This window comes from Pogona vitticeps, chromosome 1, assembly GCF_051106095.1.
Source record: "Pogona vitticeps strain Pit_001003342236 chromosome 1, PviZW2.1, whole genome shotgun sequence".
Classification (NCBI taxonomy): domain Eukaryota; kingdom Metazoa; phylum Chordata; class Lepidosauria; order Squamata; family Agamidae; genus Pogona; species Pogona vitticeps.
This window is the reverse complement of record NC_135783.1, coordinates 55601220-55614845: the sequence shown is the minus strand read 5'-3', so window position 1 is coordinate 55614845 and position 13626 is coordinate 55601220. Positions and strand designations below refer to the sequence as shown.

The following is a 13626-nucleotide window of genomic DNA, read 5'->3' as shown; positions in this document are numbered from 1 at the left end:
TAGGCATCCGTCATTCTCGAGAGACTATGGTAACATGCTCTGTATGGAGGACTTGGAACAGCTTCTAGTATGGCTATTCGAGAGTGACAATCCCTTCCACACTGAAGACAAATACAATCTGTCCCCTGTCCAGCTCCCTGATTTTGCTGCTTTCGGGACTGCCTCTTTGCCTCGACCTGCTGGACAAGGGTCTCTTCAAATTGGGAGAGGCCGTGATGCACTGCCTGCCTCCAGGCTGAGTGTTCAGATGTCAAGATTTCCCATCTGTTGAGGTCCATTCCTAAGGCCTTCAGATCCTGCTTGCAGATATCCTCGTGTTGCAGCTGTGGTCTCCCTCTGGGGCGATTTCCCTGCACTAATTATCCAATAATATAACCAATAATATAACTGGTGGTTTTGCTTAAGAAATATTTTTGTTCATCTGAACCATTACAGGTGGAAAGGATCCAAATAAGGACATCAAGACTTGTTTTATTATCATGTCTAGTCAAAACAATTTGATTTTTCACTAACAGGCTCCAGGAGATTTTATTTCAATGTGTAAAATTCAGTTGCTTAATTTTACGATGTTCTTAGCTCTTATTTATGACACTCACGAGCCATGAAATTATTGTTAGGTTGATTCTAGGATAGTTACATAATACATAAAAAAACTACTTTAAATGGGTGATTTCTCTTACAGAGGGTCATGTTATCCGATGGAATGTTGGCTCATTCTTAGAAGATCCTCTTGATGCCAACAAGGTAAGGAAAATGGAAAATGAATATTTTAAGGGCTTGTTTTCATATCTTTATATAAAAAATGATTATTGCATGGGAAATGTTTTGAGATTTCACCTAACCCATTCAATTTTGCCCATATTCTTTGCTTGCTTCAACTGTAAATCAGAATGTTCATTCAATGTTATCAGAAATTCAGTGTTATCAGACTGGAATTATCATATACTGTATTAGAAAATCTGAAACAGGTGAATTAATTGAATTCTGAGACACAAATGTTTGTACTGTCACAAGCTATCCAATTTACCATCCATCTCTTTCTCTTAAAAAAATCCAGATTGTATAGAGTTCAAAAATACAAGTTCCTACACTGAACAAATTGGCTTCATTTTTTGTTTTGTTTTGTTTTTTTGTTTTTGTTCCTGGCTCATCACTGCATGTTTGGTGCTGGGGTGGAATTGAATTCATTGCTTTCTGCTAATCAGGAGAATTCATTTTATAGTGAAGCCACAGGTTCAAGTTAGTCCTTAACCCTTGCTGCACTGCGGTTTCCTCTCTTAAACATTTCCAGCTTCTTGAGTTGTGTTTGTCACACAGTGAGGGAAAATGACTGATGAAAAGAGGTTGCAGGAGAAAGTAGGGACCCCTTCCCCTTTTCCTTTTCCATACCCTTGCCACTTTCAAATTGCATTTTGTTAACTGTCCCCCAGGCCCGAGTTTCTACTAAACAGGCTGGAAGACTATAACAGGAATAAGTGCAAAGTTCTACACTTAGGGAGAGAAAACAAATGCACAGTTACAAGATGGGGGATACTTGGCTCAGTAATACTATGACCAAAAAGAATCTTGGAAGTTTTGTAAATCATAAGCAGAGTATGAGCCAACAGTGTGATGTGGCTACAAAAAAAGCCAATGCTATTTTTGGCTGCATTAACAGAAACATAGCCTCCAGATCCTGTGAGGTACTAGTCTCCCTCTACTCAGCCCTGGTTAGGTGTCATCTTGACTATTTTAAGGAGGATGCCAACAAAATTCAACAAATTCAAAGGAAGGCAACAAAGATGATCAGGGGATTGGAAACCAAGCCCTATGAAGAAATACTGAAATAAGTGGGCAAGTTTTGTGTTGTGAAGGGAAGACTAAGATATGATAGCACTTTTCAAATACACTTGAAAGATTGTCATACAGAGAAGAGGCAGGCTCATCCCAGAGTGCAGGGCACATGATTATGGATTGAAGTTACAGGAATCCAGATTTTGGCTGAATATCAGGAAAAACTTCCTGTTAGAGCAGTCTGACAGTGGAACCAGTTACCTCGGCAGGTGGTGAGCACTCCACTGCTGGAGGCATTCAAGAGAAAATTGGGCATCCATTTGTCAGATTTACTTTGATTTGGATTCCTGCATTGAGCATGGGGCTGGACTTGATGGCCTTATAGGCCCCTTTCAACTCTATTATTCTATGGGTCTATGATTCCGTGATTTGTTTTATACAGTATATGTAGAAAAATTCCACTCCACAGTTCACAATCTAGTGCAATATACAATGTGCACTGTTGGCAAAATCCATTACCAGCCTGGTGAAAGTAACTCTTCAGTTTCTGCTACAGATGTCAACTATGTGGATGTCAGAGGTTCTTAATATCCACCAAAAGTAGCAACGGTGACAGAAACATTGGTATGTTTTTTCCCCTGCAGCATGTAAAGCAGCAGATTTGCTGGCGAGCTCATTCTCTCAAAATAGTTGACCTGTTCTTTGATGAAGAAAAAAACCTTGTAGTGACTGGTTCTATTGATAGTTCTGTCAGGTAAGTTACACTCAGCTGGAAGTTAGCTTAGAATTTGGCCTGTTTGTTACCATGTCAGAGTTATCTTTCTGTTTGCATCCCATCAGTTTCACATCAGCCTAAACCACCCCAGGGAAAGCTGAGATGTGTGGCATGCAAAAATGCAGATGTGGTCAGCTTTAGAGCTGGAGAGCAATTGGCATCTATTGGTCCTCTCCTGGTGATAGGACCAGTTTCTCTTTAGTTTTTGGAGTCTCAGGGAAGCTTATCTTGGCCATACTTGGAACTCCTGACAGCAGCCATGTTTTCCTTCCATAGTACTCAAGATGCTAAGTGGACTTTCCCCCAAAAAAGGTATCTGACATGACCACTACAAAATCATGGTGAGTGCCAGGAGTCAGGAGAACATTTTTCTTTTTTAAAAAAAGATAGCTTGTGGAGGTACCAACAATTGTTCATGCTAGGAAGTTTATCTACCACCTGTCTCAAAATGGCAGAAGGCCCAGCTGCAGTTTTACTTCATGGGAAACCTACTGGATAATCCTTCTATGGAAAAAAAACCCTACAGGTTGAGGAAAGTTAGCTGTATATACTGGCCCCTTAATATTTTGCTAACATATATGCATTTAGAATTTTTAAAAAAATCTTATCTTTTTGGATAGCATTTTTTAATGACATAACTAGAAGACTCTTTTTCTTCATGTTTAAAAGTTGATATTTGCACAATTAAAATTACTGGTTCATTCCTAAAGAAGTCTGACCTAGCCACGGTGACACATGCTTTAGTTACATCCCAGATGGATTACTGTAACGTACTCTACTTAGAACTGCCCCTGGAAAGTGTCCAGAAATTTTAGCGGGTCCCAAACACCAAATTATTAACTGGGGCCGGTCACAGGGAATACATGACCCCCTCCTGTTACAGTAGCTCCACTGGCAGCCGATTCACTTCTGGGCACAATACAGAGCACTCTGTCTCTAACCTTTAAAACCCTAAATGGCTAGGGTCCAAGCTATCTCAAGGACTGCCTCTCCCTTTATGAGCCTGCCCAGGTGTTAATATCATCAGGAAAGGCCTTTCTCTTTGTCCTGCCACCTTCACAGGTGTGTTTGGTGGATGTGCTAGAAAGGTCCTTCTGTGTTGCTGTTCCTAGACTCTGGAACTCCTTCCCACAGGTGGTCGTCAGGCTGGCCCCATCTTTCCTGTCGTTTTGTAAGCAGGCAAATATATTTCTCTTTAGGTAAGCTTTCCCTCAGTGATTTGCTGCCTGAGTGTGTTTTTTGATAGTTTCCTTTACTGCCTTACTGCGTTGAATGTGTTTTTTGTGTTTCCTTTGTTTACAAATTTTTAGTGTGGTATTTGTTTGAGCCTTTTTAGCATTTGTATACTTACTGTTTTTAGCATTATAAATTGTCTTTTAACAATGTAAGCCACATTGGGTCCTTTTTTAAAGGAGAAGCATGGGGAAAATATTTTAAGTAAGTAAATAAATAAATAAATAAATAAATAAATATTTTTTATTTCTTGGGCTCCTTTCATATGAAGACTCTGGAATTCCCACAGTGGCCACTACCTAGGTTACTTTGGTCAGCGCAGATTGTTTGAAATTTCTGAACCCACTGATATAATTTTGCCCTGTGATGTAAGTGAAATGCCCTTCACAATAAAAGAAGACAGCAAATATATGGAGAAAAAGCAGAAATTTGAATATCCTCTGGTCCTTGACAGGGAGAGGTAAGGTTGCATTGTTCTGCATAAGATTGTTATGTCTACAGTTTCTATGGCACTAACGTCTAGGAGCATATCTACAGCATAAAAGTCCACTGCAGATTTGATATTTAAGTATCATCACATTTCAGATCATGAAAGTTATAGGACCAAGAAGCTCTTTAGCATCAAGGCTGAGTCTGCAATCTGCTCCAGATATTTTGCACAATCCTCCGATAGTATTTGTGCAAGGATGGTTACAAACTGATCATTGTTCAAATTACTAGTGGGCTGAAGATGCTGGCTCCTATCCATGCTGGCTCCTATCTTTTGCAATGGTGCCTTTAACTGCTGTTTAGAAAGCAATGGGGACACAGTACTGTATGGCTAAAGTTATAGTAATTCTAGTTAAAAAAGGAAGGAAGGAAATAAAATTCCCACAGAAAGAGGGAAATTCCCCAGAGAAATAGTGTGTGAGGAAGAATATGTAACATCCAAGTTTATTGTGAAAGTCACTCCCCTTCTGCTACAAAGTCACTTAACTGAAATGCAACCTCATCATTTTAATGAAATGGAAAATCAATCTCCAATGATCAGTGGAGATAGGCATCTGAACCAGGTACAGTATTCACCAATAAACACATACATGCTGTGTTTGGAACTGCAAAATAATACATATTTTCTTCTGATGCTGAGTACAGGATGAAATTTACATGCCATTATATCCCACCAATAATAAAACACATTATTCTTCACAAATAAATCTGGCTGGACTTTAAAACGTCTGTCATAGTATATTGTAACTTCCCTCTTATCCATTACTGCTGACTACAGTATCTCTAACTATAGTTGCTGACAAGGATGACATAGAAATATTTAATGTCAGTAGTATACAGGAGGAAATTGATCACACACCTGTACAGAATGTGCTGATAATCATAGGTGATTAGAATGCTAAAGTGGGAAATAAAGCAAACCAAACAGGAGTTGGGTGTCATCCACATACTGGTGACTATGGGGGTGCCATTCCCAAGGTTGCTAAACTGTTGGCTTAATCTACAGTAGAGAGTTAACCCTCCTGGATGACATCACAGCTGCTTCTGAGAAGCATGACTGCCCACCATTCTTCTTCTTTCTCATAGATGCTAGAGAGCTTGCATAGAGCCTTTCCTTAGGCCAGTCCTAAAGGCATGATGTAACCATTGTCCTATCTGAACTCTGTAACCTATCTGTATACGGTCCACTATCTGTGAGCTTGTGAGGTTAATAAAAGCACAGTCCTCCTGGGGGGGCAGGGTAGAATTCATTGGGAACCCATTCGGTGTTCTTCTGCCTCTTCTACTAGTCGCCCACCAGGAGCACTGCTGGCAGACATCCCTGTGTGTGTGGCTCACTTCTTTAACTTCTATCTCTAAGAGACTATTTGCTATCCTAATTATCTGGTGATCATCACAAAGCCCATCAGCCTTCTCACTCTGGACAATTTCTCCCAGTGATTTTATGTATACAGTATATTGAATAGCATAGTTCAGTTATAAATCCAAATAGAAGCTACAGCCAAGAAATCAGAAGACTATGGTTTGGAAAGATAGTGACAAAGGAACCAGAAGAAGAAGAAAAATTGGAATAATATATGTAGACATGTCACTAGAGATCAAGGCCAAGATCATCCATACTGTGATGATCCCAACTGTTATGTACAGATGTAAAGTTGGACTATGAAGAAAGCCAACAAGAACAAAACTAATCCATGTAAAACATGGTGTCAGGAAAGAGCTTTGAAGATACCAAGGACCACCTGAAAAACAAACGTGAATGCTAAAACAAATCACGCCTGAATTCTTTCTAGAAGCAAAAGCAACTAAACAAAGGCTATTGTGTTTTGAACACATAATGAGAAGACAAAGCTCATAGGAGAACTCAGCAGGAAAAGAGGATGGCTAAATATAATTTATTCAATAAAGGAAGCTATGGCCTTCAGTTTGGAAGGCCTAATTAATTCTGGGATCTTTTGAAGGTCACTAATACATATAATTGCAGAAAAACTTGACAGCATATAGCAGCAGCACCATTGTTTAAAAGCCCATACACACATACAAACAGAAACAAACTAATGAGTTCATCCCAAAAAGCCACCAAAATACACATCTTTAACAGAATAAATAGACAATAAATTAACCTATAAACAATTTTTTAAAAATCAGACTAGGGGAAATGCCCATATGCACACATGGGGGAAAATAACAAAATAAAGCATAGACAGCAGCAATAATAATCCAAGAAAGGATAGCAACAACAGATGATGAGCGAGAAAAGTCCCCCTCCCAAAAATCTGGGGCCTAAAATTCAAATAATTGTCCTAAAGAGTCACACTGACACATGTAGGCTGCAACAAAAATCATCCAAATAATTTTTTTAAAAAAAATCCACCACAAAATCAAGGACAAAAAAGTCAAAGAAGGAGGGGACCAAGATGGAGGCATAGAGCTAAACTGGCTTGTTGGGTGGGAAGCAACACAATCCAAGATGAAGGACACCAGGAGTTCACACACCCACAAGGAAGGACTGAAGCAAGGAAAAGCACTCCTCACTAGGTTCCAATCAAGTCAGAGATTCGAAATTCACATTCCAAACGTTTAGATATTCTACTTGGCTGCTTTGACGGCCTATCACAATGCTATTGGATGAAAAAATTCCCAAATGGTTTGACAGACAAAAGATGAAAAAAAAATCGCACCAAAGAGGGAACACACACAAAAATGAAACTTTCCTGCGCTCCTCTTTTGTTAACACAAACAGTCTCTTAGGAACTCTCTTCTACCAGCAACAAAAGAACATGAAAGCAAAAAAGATACCTTCTTGTTTTTCTTTCTTCATTTTGTTTAAACATGAAAGGTCCATCTGTCCATAACATTTGACCATTAATCTTTCTTCCTCCTTTTAACAGATGGAAGACTCTAACCAGAAGCTCTTTAAATTTGAGAAAACCTGGGCCATATGAAGTTGATCAGGATTTCAAGTTTTTCAAAGCCCTGGCTTCTCCTAAGGTATTAAGATTCAGTTGGTACTTGAAATGTTCTTGAATTTTGCAAACAGAATAAAGAAAATAAAGAACATTTTCACACACAGTAACACTAAGCATAGTTTAATGTTCACAGTTTTGTAATTCATCACCAATGCACTTTGCAGTCTACAACATACATACATTTTTTTAAAAGCTCCCTGCTTTCTGATGTATATTTTTAATGTTCACACATGCATTAAAATGAAGGGATTGCCACTCTCAAATTGGCCTTCTCAGCCACACTAGACACTGTTCCAAGACCGCTATTCAGAGCACGTTACCATAGTCTCTCGAGACTGAAGGTGCCTAATAGATGCATTAAAAAAACCTAAACTTTCCTCCACTATTCTGTGATGAAAAAAATGTATGTTGTTGCCTATTTAGTTGCAATGCAAGGGTTTTTCTTGTCCAGAACATGTAACAGAATCTATATCCTTCGTCCTGGCTCGAGACTGATCTGGAATTCCATGGATCAGCGGGTGAGGGCCAGCTCATATGTGGAAAACACTGGAATCGATTACTGTTTGCCTCCTGACATTCATCTGTAGATGCAGGTTTTTGCTGGAAGATTAGTACTATATTGGCTGCAAAGTGTTACATTAATGCTAAATTGATGACTAAAAGCTATACAACCAGGAAAAGGTAGTATTTCCTTTCCTAGAAGTGAAAATATATTGACGATACTATTTCTCTTTTATAGATTCACAAACAGCCTCTGGAAAGTTTCAAACCTGGAAACAAAGAAACTGGTGCTGTATTTGGTGCTATACCTATATACAAGGTGAGTTCAAAGTCAGCTGCTTAAATTGATGTTTCATAAGTGAAGAAACAGCAACGTTTAGGTAATTATGGACATCATTCTCAAATCTTGAATGGCCACCATTTACTTCCCAGCTTTGATTTTAAAAAAATGGCATGTATTCTTCCTTGTACACCGCTTTCCCGCCCTCATGTCTAATGTATCAACTCTCTTGTAAGATTCATTTCAGTTCACATATCATAGCTGGAAACATTTGATTTGTGCTAAGCTGCTCAACACAGTATATATTTACTAAGACTTCCATGCTTCCAGTCATAATGAATAAATACCATCTTCAGTATCAGAGGCAGGTATAACCTTGAATACTGTTAGCAAAGGAACAAAAGCAAGAGGGTCATATTGTACTCTTGTTCTTCTGGCAGGCTCCCCAGGGGCAGCTGTTTAGCCACTCTTGGAGTTGCATGTTGGCATAGCTAGACATTTGCTTTGGTTTAGTACAGTTCTTGCAGGCTGAATAGCATTAGGTAAGAGGTCATGAGTTCAATTCTCCTCATGCCTTCCAGGGGGGGCAGGCATCCTATAGCCTTAGGGACCCCTGGAAGAAGAGAATGGTAAACCACTTCTTAGTACTCTATAACAAGAAAATGCTGAAAAGGATCACCACAAGTCAGAATCAACGTGATAGCATGCAATTATTGTAATTAGTACAGTTTCAATGTAATTTCTTTGAGCCTTTCACCTATTTACAGAACATATGCTAATAAAGGCAAACACAGAACACTGCTATCAAATACTGAAAGCTGGAATCTAAGATACCAGATTTTATTTCTTGTGGTGCCCTAAATGCTGCAAACACTGCACTACTGGCTGAATCTTCAGTTCATTTGTTAGTTATATGAAATTCTTGTATACCAACAAGATTGCAAGGATTAAAATTTAGAAACAAATTGGAAGGATTTTTCGAAAATGGATATGTTTTGGTCAAGGAATTAGGACTTAATTATTTTCCAATTCTAGTTTATCAGCAAAAGTTTGTCTTATGTTTTGTACCAAAAAACAGAACTTTTACAGCTTTTGCATCTGCTAGTCCTCACTATGAAGTCTGAAATCACAAATATCCCACTGAAAGTTATGGGGAGTTTAAAATTAGTGCAAATGGGAACAGCAGCATGTTTCAGCAGTTCTAGTTAGCTACCAATGTAGGAAGAATTTGTCATACTAACATTGTACTAAAGTGCGTATTTTTAAAAGTTCCTTCTTGATATCAGCATAGCAAAGTGTAAGATGCATTTAAATGCATTCTTCCATATAAAATTATTATACTTGATATTGCTTCACAAAACCCTATACATTTTGGGCCAAGGCTGTTTGAAGAACTGTAATAATAACTTTGTGCCCACAAGTCAATCTGATTTATACCAAGAGTCTAATTCTGTAGAAGTGTCTACAAGGGGCAAAATTACAGTTTGGGGTAACTACAGTGATTGTGACAGGCCCAGGGAGGAACACATATATCTGGAACTCCCTTCCACAGGAAACCAGGCTAACCCCATCTTTGCTGTCCTTCAGCAAGCTGGCAGAGACCTTTCTTTTCAGGCAGGCTTTTCTTAATGACTGCCTGTCTGACAGGGTTTATTTTTAATGGGTTGTTGTGCTCTGTTGCTTTTAATTATGTGTTAGTATTGAATTTATTTCCCAATTCTAATATAATACTTGTTTAATTTTTAATATTTGTATACTTACTTGTTTTAGCTTTAAATATTATCTTTTTAATGATGTAAGCTGCCTTGGATCATTTTAAGGAGAAAGGTGTGGTAAACATATTTTAAATAAATAAAATAATAAATAGATATATTGTTATGGAGGGCCCGTGTTGTCCATCCCTGCTACAGATACAACACAGATTGAGAAAACAGATATGAGACAGTGGGCATGTTAAAAATAATTCTTGCATTGTAGTAGCATCTGCACACTTTTCCCCAAAAGGAAAAAGAATGCTTCTGGCAAATGAAGGCAACACATACACTTATCTGCCCATAGATCTTTTCTATCCTGTTGATGCTACTTTAAAAGGTTATGTGCAATGTAGCATACAGCAGGTCTTGCCTGAACCTTAACCTCAATCCTATTGTCAGTTGTTCCCCTGCTTCAACTGTTTGAGCAAAGTAGAGTGTATCACTTTTTAATTCAGTAAGGGCTATATAACTCATTCTTTGGCATATTTTAAGATTGAAGGCTGTGAGGCTTTATATGGTATATACTGGAATTTAAATTCAAGTTTGAATCCTACCCTAATCATGTATTTTTGGATAGTCTTGGTAAGTCACTTATCTCAGCTCCAACTGCTCATTATGTAAAAAGAAAAAGAATAATATTGACTCACCATAAAGTTCTGCAGTGGAGCTGAAAATGATGAATGCAGTAAGGAAGTCTGCATAGAGAAAGAACTCTTGGGAAATAAATCTCAAGAAACCTGTTAAGGGAATGTGCCTGAATGTACATTCCATAAAATCTTGTAACTGTGTACATAATGCTTGGGTTTTCTCAATTACTTGTGAAAGGTCTCAAGTCCTCAGAACCTGAAAACTCTTCCTGAAAATCAAGATGGCTCTATGGATAATATAAGGAAACGAAGCAAAATAATGTGCAGTTCAGTAAGTGCACTAATTGTTTCTTCATCTGGGATGCATGTTAAGGCAATAGGAATCGGCAACATGGGAAGAATGTTTGCATTTCAGCTTCAGCCAATAGAATCAAATCTGCCTAAATCCATACAACACATCTTCTATACTGATAGCCAGATTATTCTAAGTGGTTTATTGGTTGGCTACTTGACTGTTATCGTTTTTAACATGACACAAAGCTTGGAAGAGTAAGGAAAACAAATTATACTAATTCCCATATGTAAAATGTTTCTAGCATTCTTATTTAACCATAAGCAACTTTCTAAGTCTACAAACCTTTCTAGAACTGCTCCCCTTGCTACACAGATATAGAGGAGAAGGAGAGATGATAGATTGCACTAACGCTTGTATCAAACATTATTCACTCACTGCAAGAACACTGTAATGAAAAACACACTGATTAATGGCTAACTTGTGTGTAAAGTACAGTACAAGCATAAGCTCTGCTCTTTCTTTTTCAGCCCTCACGTCTCAGCGTTCGAAGAGGTGCAAAATCCAGCCAGACACCATTGCCAGTGCCTTCTTGCCCTGCTGCTCAAAGTGCAGATACAAAAAACACAAAACAGAATGATATGTTGCAGTGGACATAAAATAAAACCTTGAGAACAATGAAAAATCAAAGTTATTTGAATCTTTCTGTTCAGCAACCAACCATGCCATTACCCGGCTAAAATCTAAGTAGTAGTTTCTTTGTCCACTATTAATAGAATTAATTACCAGATGGGATACACAGCCTCTTTTCAAGATGAATGTGATTAATTAACAACACTGAGACATATTTACAGAATTATGCCTCCCCTCTGTCTCAGGCTCTGGGGCAATGAATTCCTGATTTTTATGTGCCATTCCCTCTGTTTGTAAATATCAACATTTTGCTAATTAGGCTTTTTATAATGTGTAGTAATTTTGCAGTTTTCTGTATTTCCAAGTTGACCATCCACATTTAAGTGATTCTTGGCTTTTGCCTGAATAGTTACTTTTTAATTCCTAGAGATCACATCAGGATAAATTTTGCCGTTGTCCAGTTACGTTCAGTATAACAGCATTGTTTATATTGGCCAGATTGGCCAAAATGCCTTCTGGATTGCACCATTATTATCCATTATTATCTATAAATGTGTGCAAAAATACTGTATGCAGCATGTAAAATCTATAAAGTGTTAGTCAAAACAAGGTTATCCTTCAGGTGAGATGCTTCTCTTCACAATCCTAAATTTAGCTGTTGTTTTAAAATACACAGACACACTGGCTAAAATCCTGTTGCAAAGTGTTAGAAGTTGCAACTAAAGTAGGCCCTTGGAATCACCAAATCACATTTGGTGGCTCACCAAATGTCCACAAATTCAATGAGCCTACTCTGATTACAATTTACTATGCTAAGCAACAGGATTTCAGCCACTGTGTTGCAGTAGCACATGCCATTTACATGAATTATGGTAACCTACCGTTCTGCAGCTTTGCCCTTAAAAAAATTCCTGTGGCACTCTTGAGTCAAAATGTTCTAGCTGACATATTTCAAGTGCTTTTAAGTAAACCACCAGTGAACTGACACTCATAAGATGAAATCTCTGAGTCCCCAGCATCACATAGAAATCAATTAAATGTTCCCATGTATGTTCTGACCCTGCGTGACCTGGCCGATAGGATATTACTTAATTCATTCCAGATTTCAGCTGCCTGGCCGTAGGTTGAAAGTAGAATTGAAAGGATATACTTATTTTTAAGTCAGTTCATAGAATTTAACTTATATTGGATGTCATATTTCAATGTATATCAATTTCCACACAGATACCACAAAAGGAGGCAAAAAGCCATACTCCTTATTTGGCGATGCTCTGCTGGCTTCAAGTTACTTGTGATTCATTTGTTTGTAGTGATTTCTGTAGCTCTTTCCCCCTAGCAATGGCTCTAAAGGAAGAATCAAAGAACTTGACAGCATTTTGCCTAACAGCAGAGGAGAGCATCAGTGAGATGTAGCAGTTAAGAGTGATAGATTAGAAAACAGAAGACCTGGCTCTTTGAGCCTGTCTCACATTCTCGACCTGATGTAACTCATAGGGTTCGCTATACAGTGGACCCTTGACTTACAGACGGCTTGACTTACAGACTTTTTGAGTTACAGACTTCTCTGGCCACAAAATTTAGGTTTGACTTGCAGCCTGAGAATTGACTTACAGACCAGAAAAAAACCAAAATGGAACAAAAACGGCCTGTTACGGGATTAATCGGTTTTCAATGCACTGTAGGTCAATGGAGACTTGACCTACAGACTTTTTGACTTGAGAACCGCCTTCCAATACGGAATAAGTTCTCAAGTCAAGACCCCACTGTATATCTAACCTGCACCACACTCAGCTTTGTAAGCAATCCCACAGGAATCAAAAGGTAGCTTATGTATGTGATAGTTTAGTGGCCAAGAAAGGTATCACCCATCTTTCTTTTTAGACAGGGTTGTCTTGAGGATAAAGTGGAAAGAATGAGATCTATGTATACCCTGAGTTTAATGGAAGAGAGATGGATACAAATGTGACAGAATTAATCAATTCTTAGAACTACTTGGTCAGTTCTTCCTTTGGCTTTTCATCCTGAAAATGTATTGTTTTCTCTCCTTCTGTCCTTCCCCTTTTCCAGCTTTTATCCAAGCTGCTCACCTGCCTCCTGACTAGTCTAAATGTTCATGGTCATCACCAAAATATCCCTCCCTAATTGGTCGACACCACTTACTTTCTGAACAAATCCACACAGTCTCATTTCTATTCCCATGCTGAAAACCAATACAGCAAGTTGCTTGATTCCTCCCTCACTCCACCTTACAAGCTCTTCTTCTGCTACTGTCCACAACAATTGTCCTGTGGATATATGCCAGGCTCCTTCTGGCCTTCAGAAAACAGGTGAAAACTTTAT

At 38.4% G+C, this 13626-nt stretch overlaps 1 protein-coding gene across 1 annotated transcript in view; it reads left to right on the top strand.

Annotated features, from left to right (window-relative positions):
- The window catches only part of WDR64 (WD repeat domain 64), a 105700-nt gene extending 93534 nt beyond the window's left edge, over positions 1-12166 (top strand). Inside the window, exons 22-28 of the mRNA XM_020787455.3 lie at positions 683-744; positions 2418-2527; positions 4053-4241; positions 7162-7261; positions 7979-8059; positions 10600-10692; positions 11184-12166. Coding sequence (XP_020643114.3) covers positions 683-744; positions 2418-2527; positions 4053-4241; positions 7162-7261; positions 7979-8059; positions 10600-10692; positions 11184-11312 — 764 coding nt within the window. The 3' untranslated portion in view covers positions 11313-12166. The remainder of the gene's footprint in view (positions 1-682; positions 745-2417; positions 2528-4052; positions 4242-7161; positions 7262-7978; positions 8060-10599; positions 10693-11183) is intronic.
- Positions 12167-13626: the final 1460 nt, after the last annotated feature.